Source organism: Sciurus vulgaris, assembly GCF_902686455.1.
Source record: "Sciurus vulgaris genome assembly, chromosome: 8".
In the NCBI taxonomy this organism is placed as follows: domain Eukaryota; kingdom Metazoa; phylum Chordata; class Mammalia; order Rodentia; family Sciuridae; genus Sciurus; species Sciurus vulgaris.
Genome location: NC_136468.1, coordinates 25,266,844 through 25,293,415, shown reverse-complemented (window position 1 = coordinate 25,293,415; position 26,572 = coordinate 25,266,844). Strand labels below are relative to the sequence as shown.

General features: G+C 55.2%; 1 protein-coding gene across 11 annotated transcripts in view; it reads right to left on the bottom strand.

The window, feature by feature from the left end:
• KCP (kielin cysteine rich BMP regulator) overlaps window positions 1-26,572 on the bottom strand; it is a 34,028-nt gene that overhangs the window by 5,057 nt on the left and 2,399 nt on the right. Inside the window, exons 2-42 of one of the 11 annotated variants that reach the window (XM_079152418.1) lie at window positions 26,072-26,220; window positions 25,370-25,559; window positions 25,205-25,281; window positions 24,107-24,191; window positions 22,058-22,125; window positions 21,745-21,841; window positions 21,528-21,610; window positions 21,258-21,351; window positions 20,356-20,444; window positions 18,399-18,492; window positions 17,945-18,024; window positions 17,775-17,868; window positions 17,397-17,482; window positions 17,245-17,326; window positions 16,873-17,025; window positions 16,690-16,796; window positions 16,520-16,613; window positions 15,769-15,942; window positions 15,569-15,651; window positions 15,345-15,438; window positions 15,077-15,265; window positions 14,563-14,733; window positions 12,994-13,170; window positions 12,195-12,280; window positions 11,844-11,958; window positions 11,642-11,724; window positions 11,467-11,560; window positions 10,371-10,544; window positions 10,078-10,160; window positions 9,260-9,380; window positions 7,586-7,665; window positions 7,306-7,405; window positions 6,723-6,811; window positions 6,335-6,437; window positions 6,109-6,251; window positions 5,666-5,838; window positions 5,474-5,585; window positions 5,300-5,401; window positions 4,407-4,571; window positions 3,681-3,987; window positions 1,879-3,514 (exon numbers count right to left, since the gene is read on the bottom strand). In XM_079152418.1, the coding sequence (XP_079008544.1) occupies window positions 3,249-3,514; window positions 3,681-3,987; window positions 4,407-4,571; window positions 5,300-5,401; window positions 5,474-5,585; window positions 5,666-5,838; window positions 6,109-6,251; window positions 6,335-6,437; window positions 6,723-6,811; window positions 7,306-7,405; window positions 7,586-7,665; window positions 9,260-9,380; window positions 10,078-10,160; window positions 10,371-10,544; window positions 11,467-11,560; window positions 11,642-11,724; window positions 11,844-11,958; window positions 12,195-12,280; window positions 12,994-13,170; window positions 14,563-14,733; window positions 15,077-15,265; window positions 15,345-15,438; window positions 15,569-15,651; window positions 15,769-15,942; window positions 16,520-16,613; window positions 16,690-16,796; window positions 16,873-17,025; window positions 17,245-17,326; window positions 17,397-17,482; window positions 17,775-17,868; window positions 17,945-18,024; window positions 18,399-18,492; window positions 20,356-20,444; window positions 21,258-21,351; window positions 21,528-21,610; window positions 21,745-21,841; window positions 22,058-22,125; window positions 24,107-24,191; window positions 25,205-25,281; window positions 25,370-25,559; window positions 26,072-26,220 (5,006 nt within the window). In that variant the 3' untranslated portion in view covers window positions 1,879-3,248. Of the gene's footprint in view, window positions 1-1,878; window positions 3,515-3,680; window positions 3,988-4,406; window positions 4,586-5,299; window positions 5,402-5,473; window positions 5,586-5,665; window positions 5,901-6,082; window positions 6,252-6,334; window positions 6,438-6,722; window positions 6,812-7,305; window positions 7,406-7,585; window positions 7,666-9,259; window positions 9,381-10,077; window positions 10,161-10,370; window positions 10,545-11,466; window positions 11,561-11,641; window positions 11,725-11,843; window positions 11,959-12,194; window positions 12,281-12,993; window positions 13,171-14,562; window positions 14,734-15,076; window positions 15,266-15,344; window positions 15,439-15,568; window positions 15,652-15,768; window positions 15,943-16,519; window positions 16,614-16,689; window positions 16,797-16,872; window positions 17,026-17,244; window positions 17,327-17,396; window positions 17,483-17,774; window positions 17,869-17,944; window positions 18,025-18,398; window positions 18,493-20,355; window positions 20,445-21,257; window positions 21,352-21,527; window positions 21,611-21,744; window positions 21,842-22,057; window positions 22,126-24,106; window positions 24,192-25,204; window positions 25,282-25,369; window positions 25,560-26,071; window positions 26,221-26,572 lie in introns of those variants that run through there. The other 10 variants (XM_079152419.1, XM_079152420.1, XM_079152421.1 and 7 more) reach the window with 10 other exon arrangements.

Sequence of the window (26,572 nt, the reverse complement as noted above, 5' to 3'; positions counted from 1 at the left end):
CCTGAGCAGGGCTTGGGCACAGGAGCCTCACAAGAGACTCTGGCCTGACACCAAGACCGCCTGGAGGTAGCAGTGTGCAGTGCAGAGTGACCCTGTCAGAGAGAGGTGCACGCATGTGCTCATCTGCAACCCCCAGTGAGTATCAGGCTCTCTTATACACAGGTCCAGATCACATGAACTTTCAAACCGCGTTATATGGTATAAATGTGTCCAGGACGGGCATTGGCGGCAGCTTTCAACAGCTTGGATTGTGCCAGGACCCAGGACACCTCCACATGTAAACACTCCTCAGCAGCTCCATGAATAGGTGCTGTTGTCCCAGTTTACACATAAGAAGTCTGACTCCAGCCAGAAACAGTGGCACACCTCTATAATCCCAGCTACTTGGGAGACTGAAACAGGAGGATAGCAAGATGGAAGCCAGCTTCAGCAACGTAGTGAGACCTTGTCTCAAAATAAAAACAAAAAGGGCTGGGGTATGGTTCAGTGGTAGAGTGCCCTCGGTAGAGCAAGCCCCAGTACTGGGGTCCGGGGGAGACCGACTCAAGAGCGTAACTTGCTCTAACACATGGTAATGTTTCCCTACCTGGAGAGCCACAGTGACAAACACTCTGGGAGCACACAGCTACCAGGAGGCAAAGTGTCCATCACTGTAAGGCCCCAATGAGTTAAAAAGTTGCCAGAGCTGCTGATGCTAAAAAGGGGTTAAAAATGAAAAGCTGCAGATGAGCTGAAGTCGGCCTAGCTAGATAGCAGGATGACCTTGACAGCTAACTTAGGCTGTTGCTAGGGGTAACAGGAGATCCCCCAACTGCAGTCAAGCTGACCTCACCGCTGACCTCATATAGACCAGTGGTTACTATGATGACTAAAACTTGGCAGCCAAAATGTATCCTGATATGCAAACAAGGACACAAGTCTTCCAATTGTAAAAGAGAAACTGAGTCCCTTGGTCTGAAGTGTATAAAACAGCTTGTAAAATTGTGCTCGGGGTACTCGGCATGGACTGCTGAGCAGGTCTGTGTCAAGTGCCCGAGCAGCTGATTGAGTAAACTGGTCCTTTTGCGCTCGCATTGGACTCTGGCTCCCTGGTGGTCTTTGGGGGATTTGTCAACTTGGGCATTACAATCACCAAGAGGTATGAGCAGTAAGAGGCCCAGCAATGGCCAAAGTGGCCCATCATCACCTGCTCAGTGCTGTCCACAGGCCACCCCATGGACTCCTCCCAACACACAGATGCACACATTGCTATCCTCACGTTACAGATGAGGAAACCGTGTATAAGTTATAAGGAGAGGGACTGAATACAGGAGACCATCTGGGCTATAGCTGGGATGTTAAATGTTCCCCAAAGGCCTATGTGTAAAAGGCTCAGTCCTCAGGATCACTAGTGGGACGTGCTGGAGACCTTTAGGAGGTAGGGGCCCCGTGGGAGGGCCTTTGGTCACTGGGGTGTACCTTTGACGGGGTTGTGGGGAACTCTGCCTTCTCTGGGCTCTCTGTTTCCTGGCTCATGTTGTGAGCAGTTGGCTAACACATGCTCCCAACCGTTAAGACCCAGTGCTCTTACCAGAAGTTCAAAGCGTGGGGTTACCCAGTCTCAGATGTGAACCCCAGAACTATGTGCCAAAATAAATTTTTTCAATTTTCTTTTTCTTTCTTTCTTTCCCTTCTTTCCTCTCTCTCTTCCTCCCTCCCTCCCTCCCTCCCTCCCTCCCTCCCTCCCTCCCTCCCTCCCTCCCTCCTTTCTTTCTTTCTTTCTTTCTTTCTTTCTTTCTTTCTTTCTTTCTTTCTTTCTTTCTTTCTTTCTTTCTTTCTTTCTTTCTTCTTTCTTTCTTTCTCCCAGTACTGGAGATTGAACCTGGGGTGGTCTGCCATCAAGCTACAGGTTTTATTTTAAGTCAGGTCCTCACTAAGTTGCTGAGTCTGACCTTGAACTTGTGATCCTGACTCAGCCTCCTAAGAAGCTGGAATTACAGATGTGAACCATTATGTCTGGCAACCTTTTCTCTTTTTAATTGCTCATGTGTTTCATTATAGTAATAGAAAGTTGACTAAGAAGGTCTGGAATCTTACATGATATGCTGCCACAAGTAACTTCACCTGACTGAATCCTTATCACTGCTCTAGGAGTAAGTGAACCAAACTCTCCTCTCTGGGTCTGGTAACAGCCTCCCCTGTAGAGGCTAAGAAGGTGACCTCCAATTTCAACTCAGTTCTCTTTTACTTAAGTAAACAATAGGGGCTTGGCCGTGTCCTGTCATAGATCACCGAACCCTCACTCCCCATTGGAATATTAGGGACTTATAATGACAGTGGAGTTCCCCTGATCCTACAGCCAGGATCCCTAAAACTCCAAGGCCCCGGCTGTTGTCCCAGATGGCAAAGAGGACTCGAATTCTGGACTTTGTCTTCTGTTTGTTTCCTGACACTGGGAATTGACCCCAGGGATGCTCTGCTGCTGGGCTACATCCTTATCCCTTTTTTAAATTTTGAGACAGGGTCTTGCTAAGTTGCCCTGGTCAGCCTTGAACTTGAAATTCTCCTGTCTCAGCCTCACCAATAGCTGGAATTAGAGGCATGCACTACCATGCCGGGTGACGTTGTCCGCTTCAAAACCCACATTCTCCCTCTACGATGAGTCTCCCCAAGTGTGCACGGAAGTGTGTTTCTGAAGAGTGTGCACAGATGCACGTGTGCCCATACTTCACCACAGCCTGTGCTCTCTTCTCCTCAGGCATGGGGTTCCTGTGCTGTCAGTTCTTACAGTGGCCCAGAACGGACCTGCTAAACCAGACCGAAACAAAGAGGAGGCGAGTGTCGATCAAGAAGCACACATCACAGAGGGTCCTAACGGGGCCGAGGGCCATGCCTGCTACGCACACTGAGCATAGGACACCTGGGTCCTGCCCACTTCGAGGTTTCTCAGATAGCACCAAGCAGTGACCAGTTGAAGCGGCCCAGGGATGCTGGTGGGACGATGTGCAAGGCCTCTGACTTGAAGGACACTGGCCACTGGGCCCCCTATTCCAAGCAGCCTGGCAGCCTCCCCAGCACCAGGAGGAAACACACACACACGGAAGCCTTCGGAAGGCCCAGAATTTACTGTTTGTGTTTCAACACCACCAGGGGCTCGGCAGGACGCTGGCTCAGGCTCCCATGCTTGAACAGGGCACTGCCTCCACAGTTCTGGCCAGGGCAGCTGCCGCTCGCCAAGGGGAACCTTCTGGTCTGATGAGTCCTGGTCATCATCTTCCTGGCTCAGGGTGGAGAGAGGAGCTGCCCCTGACTGGTGGCTGGTCCGGGGTGAGCAGGACTGGGGGGCAGGCCTCGGGCGGGATGCAGTGGGCCTCGTGCTCCACCAGGCCTGCAGGGCATTGGCAGCCAGGAACACAGGGCCTCACGCAGTGGGCTTCCAGGTCTCCAAGGGGAACATGCTGATTGAAGCAGGTGCGGGGACAGGGTGGACCACACTCATCGAACACAAAGCCACGGTCCAGGGGGCAGCCTACCACTGCAGGCAGAGTGAAGGGCAGGTTCACAGGGGTCCCCCACCATGGCTTCAGTTGCATGCCCCCTCCTTGCTGGCCTCTAGGTACCCGCCCCATCCGGGCTGCACTCTGGGCTACAGTTCTTCTCTGCACTGTCCCCTCCCCCAACACTGGGCCTTGCCCCCTCACCACAGAGTGTGGGGCCCCGCCAGGCAGGTGTCACCCCTGCCTGGCGACAATGGCTGGCATAGGCTTCCAAGGCATCACAGAGGCAGGCGTCAGCTGAGGAGCCAGGGCCACAAGCACAAAGGTCATACACACAGGCAGCAAAGAAGGGCTCCGGAGGCACCACAGCGTGGCAGCGATAGAATGGGGAGGACTTCAGCAGCCCGCACCGGGCATTGGCCTCACGCCTGGCACGGTAACCTGCTGCCCGGCATGGATCCACCTCCCGGCCAGCAGAACAGGGCCGGGCAGGCCCTGGCCCTTCTGGAACCTAGGTGGGGAGAGCAACCCTGAGGTAACAGTCTTGATCTTTGCATGTGGGGTCTTCAAAGCTCTTTCCGCACAGTCATTTGTTATAACCTCAAAAATCTCCCTTCAAGAAAAGCAAAGGAAGCACCATCTACCTTCGCCTTGACCTCATTTTATAAATGAAAAAAACAAGGCCCACAGTAAGTAAGCAACTTTTTCAAGGTCACACTATCAGTGAATGGCAAAACGGGGCTTAGGGATTCTAAGGTATCTTTCAAGAGATCATCCCACTTCCCCACATGCCACGAAGCACCCAAAGCTCCCCAAAAGCTCAAAAGCCCATTGTGGTCCCCCCTTTCTATACCAGAGAGCTGCTCTGGGATGCATGCCCGGCTGTGACTCCTCCAGCTGCCCCCAGCTTCCGGCTCCTGTGCCACTCACCTGCCAGCTATTCCCAAAAGCAGCCTCTGTAGGCAGGAGCAGCCTGTCAGGGCCCTGCAGATCATCCTGGGCAAAGCCATTGAAGTTCCCGCAAAGCCCACAAGTCTGGCCCCGGTAGGAACCTGGCACGCTCACCTCCACCTGGGACTGCCCATCCCACAGCACCTGTGCAGAGAGGCCTGGGTCTGGGAAATGGGGAAGAAGAGGACCCCCAAAAACCCAGGTCCATCATGTTCCACACACTGTGTTGGCACACCTGTGCCATAGCAGAGGAAGATAAACAAGTGCAGACTCCCTGGGGAAAGGATGGTGATTTGGTGCAGTCAGGGCAAACATGACAGGAAGTACCACCATGGCTTCCATCTGCATCCCTTAATTGGGCCCAAGGTGGAATGCAACCCACTTCCAGAAATTCCTGTCCTGTGGGCACTGGGGTCTTACAGGAGACAGAGCACAATTAGTCTGGATCAGAAGTGCACACAAGCTTGATTTTATGAATTTACAGGTTGTACTTCAGGTCAAGGGTAGGGGACAAGTTTCTCTTCCACGTCGGAATCAGGAGGAACCTCAGACACCACCTAGGAGAACTTAGGTGACATCCTCCTGACCCCTATGAGCCCCATTCTCATACAGATGAGAAAACTGAGGCCCAGAGAAGGTTGGTAGTAGCCCAGGAGCCCCAGTGTACAAGTGGCTAAGTCAAGATTAAAACCAGGCTCTGAACTCCCCTGGCTGCCCCCACAGGTCTCTGAGCCTGATTCCTTTCCTGGGAATCCAGTAGCGCTCTCTCGGCTCCACTGCCTCCCTAGGCCCAGGATGTAGCAGCATCCCCACTTCCTCTACAGATACAGAAACCTTAACAGCCCCAACCAGCTTTCTCCCTTTGACCACACCTTGAGCCCAGGCTGGGTGTGCAGAATCACAGTACGTCCCCGCAGCTCCACGTACAGCAGGGGCTCCTGCAGGAAGGGCAAGGCCACTGGGCGGCCATCCACCTGTAGTAGGGACCATACTGGAATAGAGAGGGGCACAGCATGGGACCAACCTTCCCTGGGTCTTTGGCTCACCGTGACTGTCTTGCCTTGCAGCAGCTGCACAGCCACATCTCCCAACAGCACTGCCACCTCTTGGGTCCAGGCCACACCTCTCCGGCCCCGGTCATCATTGGTCACATGCACACTGTGGGGAGCAGATGCCAGAGTGCCAATGGTCAGCTGGGTCGTGTGTGGGAGTACAGGGCAGGGAAAGGAGGTGCTCACCTAAAGTCCCCGCCATGGCAGTCCTTGGCCAGCACATAGCTGCAGCTGCCCTGGAAGTGCAGCAGGCGGCCGTCGAAGGTGCGGTAGTGGGGGTCCCCGAAGGCCGTGCAGGAAGCAGGCCGAGGCAGGCAGCGAGGGCAGCAGCTGCCGGGACTCAGGGCAGGGGCCTCGTCCTGGCCTCAGCCCCAGACACCATCAGACCCCGGGAGCTCCCCGGGTGCCCCAGCCAACGCTTCTGGAAGCCAGACCATCGGGGCGACCTCTCCGGCTCACTGCGAGCAACTCAGGGCACCACCTGGTGGTCGCTCTGGGAACAGCAACTTCCCGCCTCCCTGACGGCTCCCAGACCCAGCAGAAGCCCAGCCTCCGGGTCTCTGCCTTGTCGCCCTGGGATGGCAGTGCCCAGTGCAGCCCTTCCCCACTGCCTCAACCGCGGCACTCACCTGGCCACAAGAGAGCCGTGGACAGCGCTGGCTCTGGCAGCGCACCGTGCCGGCCACGCAAGAGCAGCTGGTGCAAGCGTCCACCGCCCAGTGCTCCCCTACGGCCACCTGACGGCCCTGGTGCACACACGACTGGGTGGGAGCTGCGGGGACAGGAGACCGGAAGGGTTGGCTCCTCCCCCATACACACACCAGGTCTCCCTTCCCCATGGTTCAGGCCCCTCACCTTGGCATTGCTCACAGCAGCTGCCAGGCTTGGGCACCTTCAGCCAGCCATGAGGACAGGAAAGGGCCTGGCATCCCTCGAGGTGGCATTCCACGTGGCCCCGCTGCAGACAACATTGCTCTCGGCATTTTCTGCAAGGCCTGGGGTCCCTGGTCTCACATTTGTGGGGGCCTCCTAGGCAGCAGCCCCTTCTGTCTGCCCACCCCTACCCCACAAGAACACCCACATCTGATCCAAGCAGGGAATAAACCCACCCTCAACTCCTTACCCCAGCCTACAGATGCCTCTGCCCACAAAGACCCTATATTTGCTGATGGATGCCCTGCGCTCCTTTCTGTGTCCATCTGTATGGCCCACCCCACCCCCATCCTGTCCTCTCCCAGATTACTTGGCAGGTGCAAGCAATGCAGGCGTTGCTGGGGTCCCGCCAGCTCTCTCCATCTGACACTCTCCGGCCACTGGCCTCTACCACACATTCTAAGGAGAAATGAACGGGAGCCATCCATCTGGGCCCTGCCTCCCTGGAGCTCATTCTGAGCTTCTCGGTAGGGAAGCACCCACCCCATTTTACCAGCACCCTGGTGGTGTCGATTTCGACCAATATCCAGAAAGCCTACTAGGAGCTAGACCCTGCGCCCTTGCCCAGGATGTCACTAGGGTCCTAGAGGTCCGAAATGCCAGAACCAGGAATCCTTCTCTGGACCAGCTGCCAGGTCCACAGTGTAATGCCCTATTAGCGCCTGGGGTCCCTGAGCCCCTGGAAAAGCCTCAGGCCAGGCCTTGAGAATCCAGGATTCATCCCCTGCCTCCCTCTGCCTCATGGGTCTCCTGTCCACCCCTCCATTTCTACAAAAGAATGGAGCCTGATTCTGAGTGCAGACCCCAAACCACCACTGGGCCCATGAATATCACCACCTCCTGTGTCCCTCCTGGGCTCCTTTCTGAGGGTGAGGCTAAGGCTGAGCACTTACCCTGGCACACGGGGCAGCAACTCCCAGGGGGAATATGATGCTCCAACAAGGGACAGCTGAGCTGAGGACAGTCCCGGCGAGTGCAGAGCCATGTCAGGTCCTGCCCATTGTCATGTGAACACAACAGGTAGAAGACAGCAGAGTTGGCAGAGTTGGCAGGAAGTAATTAGGAGTAGGGACGTGGGTGAGATGTGACATTCGGGACAATGGGCGAGGTTCAAGTGAGCACACAGCCCACCGAGGAGGAAGGGGACTCAGCCCCCAGGGCAGGAGGGCTCACCTGGCACTTGCAGGTGTAGCAGGGGTCTGGGGGAGCCAGCTCAGACCCCAGCAGGCCCTCTGTGCAGTTTCTCAGAGCCTCTGTGAAGACAAGACCCAGTGTGGGGGGCGGGACGGGTGGGGGCAGGCACGCGACCCTAGCTGTCTCCAGAGTTCTTGGGCCCAGGGCATACTATCAGCACTTCCACTCCAGGGAGGATAAGCATTCCTCCCTTTCGTTCAGCAAATAAAAGCTTGGTTTTTGTCAAGGAATTTTTCCAGGTTACTAGATGGGGACCCTGAAAACTGATAAAGTGTGACTCCTTCAGCCTGAGGTCACTAGAGATGACCAGGCTGCTGGACCTGCTCTCTGTCACTTCCTTTGATACAATTTGGCTAAAACAGCATAACAAAGCATGTAGAGCAAGGCTTCCCAGGTTCTAATCCTGGCGCCAGCACTCAATCCCTGTGCCATTTGGGGGCAGGTTAATCAACTTCTCTAAGCCTCTGTTTTTTCATCTGTAAAAAGGTAATTGTGAAGATTAAATGAGATAGTGTTCATTAGAAGCACCAAGTGCAGTGTGTGGTATGCTTTAGGTGCTTAATAAATGAACCTTCTTCTCATCTCCTAAAGTATTATCCCTTCCCATCCAAGCATTATAAGAATAGTTCTCCCATGGATGGTGGTGATAGATGCATAATTATGAATGTTTTTAAAACCACTGAATTAAGGGCTGGGGAGATAGCTCAGTTGGTAGAGTGCTTGCCTTGCAAGCATCAAGGCCCTGGGTTCGATCCCCAGCACCGAAAAAAAAAAAAAAAAAAAAAACCCACTGAATTATACACTTAAATATGGTTAAGAGGGTAAATTGTACATTGCATGTATTTTACCACAATAAGAAATTATTTAAAAGGGAGGAGAATGTGATCCTTATCCTCGAAAGCACATCTTTTATAGAATATCATTTCCAAGCGAGAATACTACCAGATGCTGAAAAAAAATTGCTTTCACAACAAATACGTAATGGCTGTGTCAGGTAAACTGTATTAAATTCAGGAAATAATCTGACTATTTTTTTCTTTTAGGGGGAGGTACTGGGGATTGAACCCAGGAGCGCTGTACCAAGTTACATCTCCAGTCCTTTTTATTTTTTATATTGAGACAGGACCTCACTAAATTGCTGAGGGTCTCACTAAATTGCAGAGGCTGGTCTAAAACTTGTGATCCTTCCATCTCAGTCTCCTGAGTTGCTGGTTTTACAGGCATGTGCCACACTGCACCAGACCAATTTGACTATCTTTTTGCATTTGAATGAATAATGTTTCTTTATTCATCCTCCCAATTTGTTTAAGTCCTCATTCCAAAAAGAAAGGAAAAGAAGGAAGGAAGAAAGGAAGAAAGGAAGGAAGGAAGGAAGGAAGGAAGGAAGGAAGGAAGGAAGGAAGGAAGGAAGGGAGGGAGGGAGGGAGGGAGGGAGGGAGACGGAACAGAAAACTGAATAGCTCTCTCTGCTTCTGAGGTTGGGCCATTCAACGTCAGCTGTCTCCACCCCTGTCACCTCACAACACCCAAGGAGTCAGCAACTGGTCCAATTGCCACCCTGCAGCGCCACCTGCTGGGCAAGATGCTGCACTAATTGTACCCAGCTTAAGAGTGGCAAGGGGCCACAGCCAGCTTCTCCCTCTCTCAACTCACCGGCACAGGTGGGGCAGCAGTGCTGGGGGTCAGGGGGCAGAAGCTGGCTGAGTGGGCAGCCCAGCAGGCTGGGACACTGTTGCCGGCGACAGTGAAGGCCGGGAGGCCCCTCAGGCTGTGACTACAACAAGAACACATGAGCAGGGTCTCGGGAGATAGCTCAGTCGGTAGAGTGCTTGCCTTGCAAGCACAAGGCCCTGGGTTCAATCCCCAGCACCCCACCCCCCCCCCCAAAAAAAAAAAGAACACATGAGCAGGAAGTGGGTCCCAGCCATGAAAGCCAAGAGCCACCCCTTTCCCTGGTCTCTGGGCACCCCATCTGCCTGCTGTGCCCTTCTCCAGGCTCCAAGTCTAGAGAGAGTGTCTCCCTAGACTAGCCCCCACCCCATGCCCTAATTCCCAGAGATGATGTCCCTTCCCCTCTTCAGTCACTTGGGCCTGAACCCTCGTGTGACTTTTGACCCTCTTATGCTCTCACGCTGCCCTCCCCATTCTACTGCCTCTCTCCTGGCCTATGACATCACTCACCTTCCCTGGCTTGCCATTACCTTTGGATAGCATTGCACACTTCCCAGGTGGCTCCGCCACACCCCACACACCCCTGCCCCACAGTCTGGCCAGAAGCACCTGCATACTGCCCAGTCCGCACTCAGGCCCTGTGCCCTGTGTCTAGGCCCAAACCTTCTGGTCCCACTGGTCCAAGCCCTGCCTCAGCCCCTGGTCCCAGGGTCTTGGACTCCCAGGTGCCTGCTCCACGCAGTGTATGGCTTGGCTGGGCCTCCCCGCGATGCCCCTGGCCCTCAAGTGCACCGTCCTACCTCACAGATGCACACTTCACAGGGGTCAGCCCCCGGCTGGAAGCTCTCCCCAGGCGCGTACTTCTGACCGTCATGCACACAGTCTTGGGTGAGAGCAGAGAAGGCAGCTCTCAGGCTGGCATCATGCCAGGATGGGGTCAGCCTCCCTCCAGGTCCCCGCCCCAGAACTGGGGTGCATGTGAATGTGGAGACACTTTGCCACTTCTCCTGGAGCCACCTCCTCTGCTGCCCAGCCCACACATGGACAGGGAGGTGTGACCCCGTGATCCCTCCCTGTCCCAGGCTTCCAGTACCAGAGCAACGAGGGCAGCAGTCAGTGGGGCCCTGGTGGGGCTGGGCGCAGGGGCTGACACACTGGATAACAGCACAGGTGGCGACTCCCTCGTGACACATGCAGGAGGAGCAGGGGCTGTTGGGGGGCACCCAGCTACTGCCCTCAGGGTGCTCCTCTCCATGAGCCAGGCAGCCTGCAGCCCCGGGTGGACAGAAATAAGCTTTGAGTCTGAGCTCTGGTCAACAGCCCCTGCCCACCATCCCTGTGGTCAGCAGGACGTGGGGACACCAGGAAGGGCTCTACAGGGATGTGGCAGGGAGGTGGGCTGGGGCAGAACTCCTGTCTGTTGTGGAGGGGTCGGAACACTGGGTTCTAATCCTGCTCCATGTCTGCCTGCTAGACCAAGCTGCAAGCAGCACACACTGTCCAGCATGGGCAGCACGGGCATACAGCAGGTGTGTAATAAATGCATGTGGAATGAGTGAACAACTCTATCATTGGCCCCAGATAACTCCAGGCCTCAGTCTCCCCTCTGTTAAATGGGAGTGCATCTGCCCTGTCATTCTCCAGGGGCAACTGAGATGCTGTGCTGCTTTTGTGTGAGCTACACCGTGCTGAGCAGTGAGGGGCAGCAGGCAGGCTAAGAAAGGCTCATGTTCTTAGCCAGGATGTGCATCTCCACTCTGCTACCCACTCACCCCAGTGACCATAGGCAAGTTGTGTTAGCTTTTTGTACCTCTGTTTTCCTATCTGTGAAATAGGTGTAATGGCACAATCTGGAAAGATCTTCATGCTGATTAAATGAGATAATAGCAAAGTGCTTAGCTCGGGGCCTGGCCCGTGGTATATGTTCAATAAATGTTCATTATCATGATGATTATTTTGAAGGGGGTGTGGCTAGGAAGAGGGGCAGCTTCAGAGGAGTCTAATGAACACCTGGAAGGGTGGGCTGGGCAAGGACAGGGAGGAAGAGCTGAGGGGCACGAGGATGATAGTCCAGGACAGAGGTAAGAGAGGGGCTGAGGGTGGATGGGGAGGTGGGAAAGCAGCAGGAGAGCTGAGGCAGAGTGGGGGCAGACGGAGGGATACAGGGCAGCCCCAAGGGCCAGGCACACCTCTGCAGCGAGGGCAGCAGCTCCCTGGCTCTGTGACCTGTAGCCGGCAGGGCAGGGGTGGGCACCGCAGCCGCGCACAGCTGACCTGGCCAGCCTGCAAGGGATACAGGGACAGAGGCTTGCTGCCAAGACCCCAGGCCCAGCCTCGCCCGGCACCATCCCAAGCCTGCTGTACCTGACAGCGACACCGCTCACAGCTGCCCGAGGACCCCTCAAACTCCTCCCCGTCCTGGTGCTCCCGGCCTTGAGAGAGGCAGCCTGTAGGGGACACACTTCCTGGGTGGGGGCCTGTGCCACCCTGCCCTGCCCTGCCCAACCCTGGCCTGCAGACAGGGAGGGAAGGAAGAGGGGACCAGGACACACGGAAGGGGACTCACTATGGCAAACAGGGCAGGAGCAGGGTCCTGGAGAGGGGTGTGTGCAGACAACTGGGGGACATGGCTTCTTCTTGCAGCGCATGGAACCGTCCTGGGAGAGGCCACACTGCCACTTCTGACCCCCATGTCACTCCATTGCACCTCCAGACGAGGCTGTGCTGCCCCTTGGCAGGTGCTCCTACTAAACCTGCCAGGCCCACACCCTGTGTCCCCAGCCCAGGAAACCTGAGCCCAACCATGTCCCCAAGATATCACAGGCAGTGACCCACCTATGGCCTGGGAGGAGGAGACAACCCTTTCCAGAGAGCATGAGGGATAAAGAATACCAAGTCCCCAAAGGCACTGCCTCACCTGGCAGGTGCAGAGGGAGCAGGTGGGGTCAAGTGGGTCAGGAAGGGTCTCTCCGAGGGCAGCAGTGACCCCATGGTAAAAGCATCCTGGCAGAGTGGGCAACACAGTGGGAAGGCTGCCGTCAATGGAGCCCTCCACTGCCCCACCCCGCGCGTGCACACACACACACACACACACACACACACACACACACACAGCCATGCCTGGGGACCTCCCTCAAAGCTTAGGGAAAGATCAACATGGCCAGGAGAGGCAGGAAGGTGAGGGGTGGGGAGGAAAGCCTTCAGCCAGGCTGCCGATGGCAAGATTTGCACGCTCCCGCATGTTCCAGGCCCGGAGACAGAAGCAGCAGAGGGGAGAGACTGCTGAGAACGTCCTCTCTGCACACGAAGAGGACATGTGGCACAGGCACACCAGACATGGGACTGGGTGGACTGGGCCAGGGAGGGTAGGCTAAGGGAGCCATCTTTCCTGATTGGTGACAACAGGGCGATGGGAACCATCAAATGCTTTGAATAGGGTGACATGGTAATTTAGGGACAGAGCAAGACAATTGTAAAGTAGGAAAGTATGGAAGCCAAAGGACCAAAGTATTTGTTATGACAGTCTGGTGTGAGTGTGGATATGGTGTGAGAGGGGCCTGGTGAGCGTGTGTGTGTGTGTATGTGTGTGTGTGTGTGTGTGTGTGTCTCAGGGGAAGGCTGATGAGGCTCAGCTGGGTGGCAAAGCTCCAGACTGCTGGCATCCAGGGCCCCGGGGAGCCCCAGCAGGGAGCATGGAAGGGCAGGGGCAGCCCTACCCTGACAGGTCGGGCAGCAGTGCCCCGGCAGAGTTAGTGGGTGGCTGCAGCCCAGAGGCTCACAGGGCCGGCGGCTGCAGGTCACAAAGCCTCCCAGGCAGGTGCACAGGTTGCAGGGCTCTCGAGGATCCGGGAACTCCTGGTGGCTCAGGTAGGACTCCCCCAGGTACTCACAGCCTTCCAGAGAGGAGAAGGAGACGGACAGGTACAGGCAGGTACAGGCAGAAAGGGATGAGAGGAAAGCCAGTCACTTGGTTTTGATCTTGGGGATGGCAGGGGGCCAAGACTTTGAAGACCTGACAGCTGGGGGAAGGCAGAACAGTCCAGGCCAGGGGGCAAAGGAACCACAAGGGGACAGGTAGGTTTGGACCAGCCAAAGGGCAAACATCTCCCGCTGCAGCCTGCAAGGCTCCCGGTCCATCTATAGGAGAAAACCCAGGAGGGTGTGTTCCTGGGGTAAACACTCAGCAGGACACTGGCAGAGCTGGGAGTAGCCCAAGTGGGTATAGGAGGTAGGGGCCCAACGTGCTCCATCTCCAATGCTGTTTGAAGCCCTCTCATTATTCAAGGAGGGTAGCGGGGTCCCAGGGTGGGGTCAGCCTGCTGTGGGCCTCTCTCTGATGCTGGCTCACAACCCTTTTTAAAAGGAGAGGGTGAACCAGGCACAGTGGCTCAAGCCTGCAATTCCAGTAGCTCTGGAGCCTGAGGCAGGAGTATTGCAAGTTCAAAGCCAGCCTCAGCAACTTAGTGAGGCCCTAAGTAACTTAGCAAGACCCTGTCTCAAAATAAAAAAATAAAAAAGGGCTGGGATGTGGCTCAAGCACCCTAGGTTCAATCCCTGGTACAAAAAAAAAGGAGGGTGAGTCTCAGACTCTGTGCCTTGACAAGAAAAGTATCTGACTAAAATCTAACAATATTATACTTTAATCATATTCATTTACCATATAACTCCTTTCTAAATAAATTTAAATTAATAAGTGAGTTCATTTGAAGGAAAGTATTAATTAAATTGGTAGGAGGTGTATAGCAAAAATTGCTAAGCTAATACAAGAGTGACCAAAGATTGGGGGAACTGGATCTAATGGTTCAACTCCTTTTTACAGAAATTAAAAATTAGGCCCAGAGGGGCCTAATTGTTGTAGCTCAGTGGTAGAGCACTTGCCTAGTACTTGTGAGGCACCGGGTTTGAGCATCAGCACCACATAAAAATAAATAAAATAAGTGTTTTGTGTCCATTTACAAAAATAAAAATATTTTTTAAGAAAGAAAAGAAATCAGGCCCAGAGCAGTACGTAACTCGCCCAAGGTCACACAAACTATCAAAGACAAGACAAAACCCAGGCTGTAGTCCAGTCTTCCCCGCTCTCAGGCACCTGCTCTCCCACCTTCCCTTATACTAGGTCTCAAACTCCTGGGTTCAAGCGATCCTCCTGGACTACAGCCCCGCACCCCTGCGCCTGGCTCAGAGTCTTTTCCTTACTGAAAAAAGTGTGCTAGACCTTCCGAGGGTGCCGACCTGGATCCCCCGTCCTCCCTCGACCCCCTCAGTCCCTTCCCGCTGCCACTTACCGTCACAGGCAGGGCAGCAGTCGCCCCTGGCAGGGAAGGGGCACTGTGCAGGGGCACAAACCCTGGGCTCGCAACTGACGCTGCCCTCCCAGCAAAGGCACACGTGGCAAGCAACGTTGGGCGATGGGAAGCGCTCCCCGCTGGCAAACTCCTTCCCCTGGTACAGGCAGCCTAGGGAGAAGGACAGGGACGGGGCTGGGGGGCCTGGAGGCTGGTTCCCTGGCCCTGCTGAAGGGCGATGGTCCTTTCAGTGTGCGGGGTGTGTGTGTTGGGGTGGAACCTAGGGCCTCCCGCATGCTAGGCAAGCGCTCTGCCGCCCAGTTACACCCCCAGCCCTTCTACTTCCTGCTGAGAACCCCAATGTGGAGGGTGCGGTGGAGCAGGGAGATCAGGAGGGCATAACATCAAGGGCTCCTTTTGCGGGGACCGAGCCAAGGGCTCGGGCGGGGCCGGTGCAGCCGGTGGATTGGAGAGGAGGCTGCTGCCCAGCCCGGAGGGGACGCCAGGGCGGTACCATCGCAAGACGGGCAGCAGGATCCCTGGCGCGGATGGGCGCAGAGCGCCGGCGGGCAAGGTAGACGTTGGCAGGACACCGAGCCGTCGAGGCAGAGGCAGCGGCGGCAGGGGTGACCGGGCGGGGAGAAGTGTTCCTGGTGGCGGGCAGGGACGGCGATCCCGGGCCACAGGCAGCCGGCGGGAGCGGCTGCGGGGCGAGAACGTGCATCATCAAGAGCATCCAGGGAGAGGACGCCGAGCAGCGGGCCGAGGGGTGCGGTTCCTACCCGGGCACTGCGGGCAGCAGTCTCCCGGCGGCAGGACCGGCTCTGGACAGGGCAGCGGCGGGCAGCGGCGGGCCAGGCACTGCACGTTGCCACCCTAGGGATGGGTAGGTGCATAATGCCCGGGGAGACTTCCACCGCTCTCCGACCCATCTCGTGGACCTCCCCTGACTTCCCCAAGTCCCCCCTCCACTGTCTCGGGCTCCTCCTTTCCAGGTCACACTCACCAGACAGTGACACTGACGGCAGGGGTCAGAGGGGTGGGGAAACTCTGCTCCGTTAGGGTACTCCTTCCCGCCAAAGGCGCAGCCTGGGGGAGCCAGCAGCTACAGGTCTGGGAGAGGCTCTGCTGTCCCCAGGCCTAACGGCCTGTCCGCTGGGGCCAAGGCTTACCAGAAGTACCCCTCCCGGTTCCCATTCACCTCACCACTGCAGTTGTTCTGGCAGCAGGTACCAGGCAGCGGATGGGCACAGGGGGCCCTGGGGCAGGCTCGAGGCTGACAGAGGGCCTGGCCTTCCTGACACTGGCACTCCCGGCAGGGGTCTCCAGGGTGGGAGAAGCTCTCGCCATCCACAAACACCTGTTTCTCCAGGATGCAGTCTGGGCAGTGGACAGTGGGGACAGGAACAGGGCAAAGGTTGACAGCACTAGAGACAGCCCCTCTGCCCATGGAGTCCAGAGCCACTGGGGAAGTGCCAGCCTGGGAGACGCCCCGAGGAGGGAGAGAAGGAAGAGGGCTGTGTGCACGCATGTATATTGCTCCAAGTGTGTGCTGGTTTTGTGTGCATTCCAGTCTGTTTACCTGCAGGCAGTTTTGTCTGAGGGTGAAGAAGTGAAGAGCTCACACACGTGTGCCTGGTTTTGACACACAACCTAGCACAGAACTCTCCATGCATTCGAGGGTCATGTCCCACTGCACCCCAGCACCCAGTTTCCTACATGGCAGATGAAAACACTGGTTGCCCGACCCTATTACACGAGTGGATTTACGAGTGTATCCGAGAGGTGGGTATTGGAAGAGGAAGTGTACAAAGGAATAATGAATCTCTACTCTCCACCCACCCACACCCTATAAGTTCCAGAGAGTTCTTAGCTGTGTGGGACCAAAACCAGTTCAGAGTCATTGCTTTCAAAGACATCTGTCAGGTTCATGGGGCCATGAGCAGTAAGCACATACCTGGACACCTGGGGCAGCACTGGCCGGGTCCACTCTGGGGCCTGGCACAGGTCACGGGAGGGCAGTCGACCAAAGAGCACCTCACAGTCCCATCCTGGGAGCAGGGGAGAGGGCCATGGGGGCGGGCCCCAGGAGGGGCTCAGCAAGGCAGCACAAGCCTCGGCAGGTACCTCACAGCGGCAGGCGTGGCAAGGGCTGTCTGCGTCCGTGAAGTTCAGCCCATTGGCATACACTTGGCCATGGTAGGTGCAGCTCTCACAGCTGGGGCAGCAAGTACCTGGGCAGGGCAGGCTGATCTGGGTGGGCTGGGTACAGCAGGGGAAGAAAGCCGAGATCTGGGCAGGAGCACTCACCAGGGGGCTGGGTGGGGTGCTGGCAGGGAGCTGGGGGGCAGAGCACAGCCCCGCACACAGGCACGCCATCTTGGCAGGAGCAGGAAGTGCAGGGCTGACCATCAGGCTCCCACTGGACCCCCTCAGCAAACTCTTCTCCATCAAGCACACAGGCTACAGCAAGGGGGGCTGTCACCATGGCAACCGGAAGACCTCCCACCCATCTGTCCTCACCAGCCCACAGGGATCCTGGCTCATCACGACCCCACCCCATAGGCTCTGAACACACTCTGGCGTGATTAGTGGACCCTCTCCCTGTACTGCGAAGGAGCAAGGTCCCTCTCACTCCCCTGGAAGCAGCACCTTTGGCAGTTGCCCCGCCCCCACACACACCTGGGCAGAGCTGGGGGCCAGAGGCAGGTGGGCCACAGGGAGCAACCGGGCACTCCTGCTCTTCACAGGACACCTCGCCAGCCTAGGAGGAAGGCCATGTGAGAGGCCAAGGAGTGAGACAGACCTGGGCAGAAGAAGGTGGGATTGCCCACCTGGCAGGAGCAGCGGATGCAGCGGCCACCCTCTTGGAGCCTGAAAGTCTCCTGGCTCTGATACTGGTGTCCCTGGTACTCACAGCCTGGATGGAAGAACAGGGGGCCAAAGGGACAGGGCTGGCAGCTGAGAGGAAACCTCACACTACCCCAAGGCATCCCTGCCACCCCCCTGACAACGGACCCACAGCCATGTCCTCCCAGAGACCCCGCCTCTCCCTGCTTCATCCCACAGCACCACTCTGCCCTAAGAAGGTGAGGTGGGGACTGTCCTGACAGGGTAGGAGCTCAGGTGCAAGGGAAGCAAAGTCCACTCCCCGGGGAGCTTCTTTGCAGTCTGTGCCTGCCCCTCCCACAGCCAACCAGGGCCCCACTCACTGTCACAGACTGGGCAGCACTGCCCAGGGGTCCTGCCTGGGTGTCTGCAGGGCACAGGCGGGCAGGGCCGAGGCTCACACTGGACACTCCCATTCTGCCAACAGGGCCTGGTCAGCAGGTGGCCGGCAGGCCAGGAAGCCAGGCCCTCCCTGCAAGGCAGCCACACTCACAGCGCAGTGACATTGCAAGCAGGGGTCCCTGGAGCCCACTGGCTCCCCGCTGCGGTGCTCCCGCCCATTTAGGAAACAGCCTGCAAAGAAGAGGTGCTCAGCCGGGTGCGGTGGCGCAGGCCTGTGATCCCAGCAAGTCAGGAGGCTGAGGCAAGAGGATCATGAGTTCAATGCCAGCCTCAGCAGATGAGCAAGGCACTTAGCAACTCAGCGAGACCCTGTCTCTAAATAAAATATAAAAAAGGTTGAGGATGTGGCTCAGTGGTTAAACACCCCTGGGTTCAATCCCTGGTACCCCCCCCCCATAAAAAAAAAAAAAAAAGAAGAGGTGCTCAGACTGTTCAGGATCCCCTCCCTGCCTCACTCCTGGCCTTCATGGGAGACCTAAGCTGGGCCAGTCTTCAGCTTTCTGAGCCCCTCTGGGCTCAGCACCCTGTTCCACCCATCAACTCACCATCACACACCGGGCAGCAAGTGCCTGGGAGGGGCCGGGCAGGGTACGGGCACAGGCTTGCACATTCTCGCTGGCGGCACTGGATGTGGCCCTCCTGATAGGGGACAGGATGAGCAGAGGCTGTCAAAGTTCAGCCACAGGGAAGAAACAGCACTGGAGTTCCAACCATCTGCTCATTGGAGGTTCTTATGGGTTGAATTGTGTCTCCCAAAAATGCATATGTTTAAGTCCTAGCCCCAGGTACCTCAGAATGTGATTTTATGTGGAAAGAGGGCTGTAGATATAATTAGTTAAGAAGAGGTAGCTGGGCACAGTAGCACACATCCAGGAAGGAGGCTGAGGCAAGAGAATTGCAGTTCAACGTCAGCCTTGGCAACTTAGCAAGACCTTCAACAACCTAGAGAAGTCCTGTCTCAAAATAAAAAATAAAAAGAACTGGGGATGTGGTTCATGGTAAAGTGCCCTGGGGTTCCATCCCTGGGACTGTAAAAAAGGAAAAAAAAAGATGAGATCATACTGGAGTAGGTGAGCCAATATGGCTGGTGTCCTTATAAAAAGGGGGAGTCTAGGCCTCCCCCCACACACACACAAGGAGAACGCCATGACAAAATGAAGGCAGAGATTTGGCTACTGTAGAAGCCAAGGATTGCCAGCTACCACCAGAAGCTAGGAGACAGGCATGGAGCCAAGCCTCCCTCATAGCCCTCTGAAGAAACCAACCCTGCCTACAACTTGATCTTGGACTTCTGGCCTCCAGAACTGTGGGGGAATAAATTCCTATTGCTTGAGCCACTCAGTTTGGGGTCCTGTTACAGCAGCCCTAGGAAACTAATACAGATGTATAACCTAGTATGTTACTTAAGTACTCTGTGACTTGGTTTACCTGCATGGAAAAAATGAACAATACCTTGTGATGGGATGAAATGAGAAAGGTTGGCATAGTGTCTACTGCTGCTACCTTCCTGCGGTCTGTTTGCAACAGACACTGTCCCTTGAATTCACCTGGGCACACTACCTCCAGCCCCGCCAGGGTATGGGCAGTCAGTGACTCTTCTCACTGATGGGAAGGCCCATGTGAATGGGGAGGGGGAGGACATGGTTGCAGTGGGGTGGGGCACCCCAGTGGCCTTCACAATGGAGTCCTAGTCTTTAACAGACCATAGGAAACTCTGTGGCCCTGGATTCAGCCCCCATGAGACAGCCCTCCCCCATGTGCCTGCCTGACATTAGTGCCTACAGGTCCCTAGCCTCCGGCTACAGACTGTCCTTAATTCCCTATTCCACTTCCCCCTCCTCAAATCTGACTCATCCTCTAATGTCTAAGTAAACGACATCCTTCCATGAATTTCTTCTAGATCTGTGCTGCCAAAGAACAATATAATGCAAGCCACTTAGGTCGTGTTAAATTCTCTCAAGGTCAACTTTTAAAAAGTAAAAAAGAAACAGATGAAATTAAATTTTAATAATATATTCAATTTATCCAGTATATTCAAAACATGATTTCAACACAAAATCAACATAGTATGTTAACGAGATATTTTATATTTCTTTTTATCCTATTGCATCTTAGGAGTTGGTGTGCATCACACACCACATCTCAGTTCTGACCAGCTGCATTTCAAGGGCTCAGTGGCCACATGCAGCAATGGCTATGGAACTGAGTGCCACAAGTAAAACTGTGTTTCTCCCTCCTGGAGTTTTTGCCTATCAGATCCTGTCCCCTCTCTCCTCTTTTTCCATCATGAGCTCCTTGAGTTAGGACAGATCACAAACCCTGCCAGATGCCTGGCCTACAGCCGGTGCACAAGTGTGCATGCCAAGCCCTGGGCTCACAGCACCTACGAGTCAGTCTTCTCCATCCCTGTCCCTCCCGCTGCCCATAGGACATGTTACGAGGCATGAAGTTATGAAGGCAAGGTGGAGTGAGGGACAGCCCAGGTGCAGTCTTGGGACTCACGAGGCACTGGCAGATCTGGCAGGGGTCCCCAGGTGCAGTCCACTCTTGGCCATGGTCCCTGAGAGAGCCACCTTCTGTGCAGCCTAGGGCTGGGGACAGAGAGACTTGGTGGGAGCTGGCCTGATGTCTGGCCTCAGCCTTCCCCTCCCTCCTCCATTCGCATTCCTTCACCAGACCAGGCCATGCCTCGGCCTAGAAGGGCAAGGCAAGGCCCCCTCCTTAACTGCCCTTGGACAGCACAGCCACACCTGCCTGCCCAGCTCACCTCTTTGACCTTGGTCATTTGTGCCTCCTTGCACAGTCCCACTAACATCCCCCCAACCCTGAGTGTCAGGTCCAAGTCTTTGCTCATGCTGTCCCCTCTTTCTGGAATGTTCTAATGTCCTCTGTCTTCTTCAGCTCATCACCCAACTAACTGCTCTTTAACCATAAGTGTTGCCTCAGCCCTGGTGGTCTCCAGGACGCTTTCCCCCCTGTGCCCAGCTGGAGGAGGTCTCCTTCCCTGAGTTTCCTCAGTACCTGGCCCCGGTTTCTAAGCCTGCCTTTAGTGACATTATTTTACAATATTGCTGTGTAACTCAGGGTCACCCTCAAGTGGTCATCCCAGAGGACTGACCCCTTGTCTTCTGTGTTTGGGGCACCCAAAGTAGAAAGTAGTGATCATTTATTACTCAGCACTACGAGATATAGAATATCATTATGTACATCTTATAAATACGGAAACTGAGGCTCAGAGTGACTTAGAGTCACACAACCACTATGTGACAATGGCAGAACTTGAGCTCAGGCATTGTTGCTCCAGAGCAGGCTTAGACTCCCAGTGCTCCCTCACTGGTCAAACCACAGAAGAAATGGTGACAGCCAGCTGGGGGCTCCACGAGGGCAGGGTCAGGGGCTCTCACCTTGGCAGGTCGGGCAGCAGTGCCCAGGCCTCAAGACTGGCTCAGGGCAGGGACTTGGTGGGCACGTCAGGGGCACACAACGAACCAGGCTCCTCTGTAACATACCAATGGCTGTAACTCCCCACACCTGGCTCCCAGAGCAGGTGTGGTGGGCAGGCATGGGGCAGGGATGGAGGCATGTGAGGGACCGACAGAATGACCGGCATGGTCCAAGGTGAGGCAGGGTTGTCCAGGGAGGATCAGGCCTGGCAGAGGTAACAGGGGACTCACCAGGCAGGAGCACTGGAGACAAGGATTGGAGTTGGGCAGGAAGCTGGCCCCCTCCTCATACAGCTGTCCCTCATACTCACAGCCTGAAGAGGGTAGCCAGTATGAGAGTTGGGTCACTATGGAGCAGGGTGGATGGACATTCCCCAAGGGAAGGCATGACCCCAGGTAGGTGCTGGACCACTGGGGCTGAGGGGGTGAAGCAGGCAGGGCAGGTCACCTGGCCGGCAGACAGGGCAGCACTCCCCAGGTGGGGTGTAGCTCTCCAGGCAGTTGAGCTCAGAGCACGAGGGCCCCTGGCACCGCACGGTCCCTGCCTGTGGGCAGACACTGAGCCCTCCCTCCCCACTCCCTCTCCACTGCCAAGCTGTGTTACTCTGCTGGCCTCGCAGGCCTAGTAGGCTTCAGGCCCTGATGCTTGGGTAGAGGCAGCAGCCCTGTCTGGCCACAAATGGGCTTGACATGGCCAGGCCTGGCTTGTGCCGAGCAGCAGGGATGTGGGTGGGACTGGGGCCAGATGCTAATTCTCTTACCTGACAGGTGCAGGTGACGCAGGGCTCCGGATGCCATGTTTCCCCAACCCTGTGGCCCTCAGGGCAGCCTGCAAAACCAGGTCCAGACCCACAAGTAAGAGACCCAGAGGACTGGGCACCATTCTAAGGGAGTACTATTCAGGGCCCAGACATCAGAGATTTTTATATTTATGACACCTTTCCAGCAGAGAGAGTGAAGGGTCTGCCTCTAACACAATAGGTACATTTCTTTTATTTCACAGCAGAAGGGAATAGTATCTTGAAAGGGGCATCTTTTTTTTTCTTTCATCAAAAGCATCATAGAGGTTGGGCACCATGGCGCATGCCTGTAATCCCAGCAGCTCAAGAGGCTGAGGCAGGAGGATCACAAGTTCAAAGCCAACCTCAGCAACAGCAAGGCACTAAGCAACACAGTGAGACTCTGTCTCTAAATAAAATACAAAAACAGGATGGGGATGTGGCTCAGTGGTTGAGTGCCCCTGAGCTCAATCCCCAGTACCAAAAAAATATAATAAAATAAAAGCCTCATATAGGTTAACAGTGGCCCTGAGGCATCACATGCCCTGAAAGCTCTGTGTGTGTGTCCTTTTCTTTTAATTGTACAATTTTATTCTTGAGGTGCTGGGGATGGAACCTAGGGCCTTGTGCATGCCAGGTAAGCATTCTACCTCCAAGCTATACCCCAGACCCAGTGTCCCTTTTCTTTGAGATCTATCAACTCCCAAGGCTTCAGTCCTCGTCTATGGACAAAACTCCCAGGCTGCATTTCCAGCCCTCACTGGCCTGAGCCTGTCCTTCCTTTCTCACTACCAGCTGATACTTGCCTTCAGGTAGAGCTGACAGGTAATATAGAGGACACTCCATTGCATTTGAGTTTCAGATAAATAACACATGAAAACTAAAAAGTATAAGAGTGTCTCAAATATTGCATGGGATATGCTTATGCTAAAAGTTATGTGTTATTTTAAATTCAAATTGAGCAGTACAAAACACACACACACACACACACACACACACACACAGTGAAGCAGGTTTAACAGGGCATCCTATATATTTTAAGTTGTCAATGGACCTTTATTTTATTTACTTATATGCTTGCTGAGAATGGAACCCAGTGCCTCACACATGCTAGCCACATCTCCAGCCCCGCATCCTGTATTTTTTATTTGCTGAGTCTGACAACCTGCCCCCACTCTCTGCCAGGAACCAGTGTCAACCCCTGCAGAGCTACTGCCTCCTCCTCCCATCTCTCCTCCTATCACTAGACCATTGCTCTCCCTGTTTCCCAAGTTCAGCTTCCTAATCCTGGGGTCCAACCAGCCATCAGGTCCTGCCCATCCATTCTTCATAAACATAAGCCACACGGAGCCATCCTCTGCCCCGCCCCCAATGGTCTCTCTGCATCCAGTCAATACCAAATTAATATTCCCCAAACACCCCTTTGAACATGCCACACTCACTTTTTGGCCTTCAATGGCTCCCCGTTGCCCACACACACAAAAAAAATGCCCAAACTGCAAGACTTATAGCTGCCTGTTCCCACAAGCCTTCACAGTCTGATTTGTGCCTTGGACCGCTCCCCACTCAAAGAGCCCTCAATCACTCCTCCTTCTGGCGTAACCCCACTTTCCCTCCAAGATCCAGCTCAAGAAACCCCTTGTCTATAAAGCACCCTGACTGACTGGTCTGAATGTCTTCCCCAGCTCCCTCCCCCCACCCATCCCTTCCTCCGGCAAAGCATAGTCTACCTTCTACACAGCCTCTCATCTATTCATTGGATCTTAAATCTTGTGTAAAATTAGCTATACATTTCTCTTCTCAACTAGAGTAGAAGCTCCCTAAAGACAGGAAAAAGGTCCAGTGCCCATCTCCCTTATGGTCTCTGGCTCAGTCCCGGGACAGGGTCAGTGTCTGCTACCTTGAGCGCTGACCACTTATCCTCCAGCACTGAGAGAGGGAGCCAGCTTACACACGTCCAGGTGGCAGACCACAGCTCTGGGGTCCTAGAATGTGTGCAGGAGAGACAACTGAGGTTGGCAGCAGGCTGACCTGGTTCACAGTGTGAGCAGCAAGCTCCTGGCTCAGGGCAAGGTCCTCTTGGGCACGGCTTCTGGGTACAGGTTATGGCTCCTTCCTGTGGGCAGCAGACTAGAGTGGCTGCAGGGCCTCAGAACCTCAGCCTCACCCCAGGCGTGGCTTGTCAAGGAGCAAGAGCATGAGTTGGCTTGGACAATGTGGGTTGTCTTCAGTTCAAAAGCAGAGAGATGCCTCAGCCCACCCCCATCATTGGATGCCCTTGACCCCTGGGAACTCTCTCTTCAAGTGCCAGCAACTTCCCAGGAGTGGAGAAATCCTAGAAAGGGAGCAAAGGGCCTCCGCACAACCTCCCCCCCGCCCCTTTCCAGTACTGGGAATTGAACCCGGAGGCACACTACCACTGAGCTATATCCCCAGCCCTTTATTTTTTATTTTGAGACAGGGTCTTATTTTTTATTTTGAGACCCAGTCTTGGTCTCCCAGGTGTCTGGGATTAAAAGGCGTGTACCATCGTGCCTGCCTAAGGGCTCTCAGTGGAGGAGTGAGGAAGGACAGGCGAGAAGATGGCGGCCTCTGGAGCAGGGAGAGAAAGAACAGGGAGGCAGGGGAGCTCTGATAGAAGACCAGGCAAGTGGAAAGGCGGGGACAAGGAGGGTCACACAGAGGATGAAGTGAGGAAAGAAGACAGCCACTATATCCTCTGTCCTCCATGGTGCTGTTTGACAGGTCCAGATCAAAGGGTCTGGGGGCCCCAAGTGTGTGAGGATTGGCCGGGTGCAGTGGCACATGCTTGTCATTGCAACCACTCTGGAGGCTGAGGCAAGGAGGATCGCAAATGCAAAGCCAGCCTCAGTAAGAGAGAGGTGCTAAGCAACTCAGTGAGACCCTGTCTCTAAATAAAATACAAAAACAGGATGGAGATGTGGGGTTGAATGCTCCTGGTTCAATCCCTGATACAAAAAAAAGTGTGTGAGGATTGAATTCCAGAAAGCAGCACCACTCAGCAGGGGGAAGGGGCAGGCAGAACTGGGCACTCAACATCCAGCTACCACGCTGGCAACAGGTGAGAGAGTCAGGTTGGGGACATCCTGCTGTGTCACAGGAACTCACCTGGCAGCGGCAGATGGTGCAGGCATCTGGGGAGAAGGTCTCCCCATTGCTGTAGGCCTGACCATTGCGGCTGCAGCCTGAGGAAGGGACAGTGCCATCACTTAGGTACCCAACGCCATCTCCAGGTCCTGAGGAGCACCAGTGGGTGGACGGGGTGGCACTAACCACGGCAATGGGGCAGGTTGGGCTGGGGACCACAGTGTGCAGCCCCATCCTGGCAGATGCAGGCCGTGCAGGCGTCTGGCTCCCAGCGAGCCCCCTCAGGCCAGGTGCGCCCCAGTCCCCAGCACTGGGTAGAGGCCAGGTGACACTCACAGGACTCGAGCCGCCTCACCCTCTCCTGCAGGTCCCTGTTCTGGGAGAAGAGAGGGGAAGGGGTAGCAGGCACTGGCTCAGCTTCCCCCACTTCTCATGGATTTGTGGGGTACAGAAACTGAGGCAGGATGAGAAGGAAAATGGACAATTTCAAAGCAGAGGTGGGTCCCCCTCCATCAGCAGTCAGCTCAAATACTTCTCAGGAACCACAGTGTCCCCAGGTCCCTCCTTGGGCAAAAGGGGACCTGCTCTCCACCCCAGTAGTTAAAGACTTCTTTGTCCACCCAGAATCTGTCCTGGTGATGCCTTAAACATAGTAGGGGTTCTGTCGTGTTTGCCAAATACATGGGAGACTGAAAATCTGGATGGACAAAACAAAATCCCGCAGGTTCTTCATGAAGGAACAATGCTAAGAACTGTTCGGATAAGAACCACTTCATGTGCATTGAAGCCAAAACTCCATTTTAGGGGCCCCAGGCCACCCACGCCTCTCCTCCCCCAACTATGCAAAAGCCTACCTTGCCCCTTGGTGTGGCCCTGCCTCTGTCATACCTGCTCTCTGAGCTCCAGCACTTCAGCCTCTAGCTGCCCCAGCCGCTCCTCCAGGGGCTGCCCAGCAGGGGCCAGGGAGTGGGTGGGTGCTGGCTGCCTGTAGTCATGGATGCCAGCAAGCCCAGAGGGTTCCCTGGAGACAACCACCCCTGAGGGCACAAAAATCCAGTGTGGGCCTGCAGGTGAGGGCTGGCAAGGTTTCCCAAGTTCTGTCCTCTGAGCCATGCAGGGGAAGAAGGTCACCCTGTGTTCCACTATGACCGACTATCCCATCATCTAGGGAAGGGGACAGGGACTATGGGGGTGTGGTAGTGAAAGTTGGGGTGGGAGAAGGTGGGAGAATAAAAGTCATCCAGACCAACTGCCTCCTAATTAGGTGTGGCACCTAGGGACACTGACCTACTGGGAACACAGAGCAGCATTAGACCTGGGCCTCCAGCAGCCTGCCCTGACTCTGTGATGACCCTATCACAGGGTGGGGCTGTCAGGATCACCCATCCT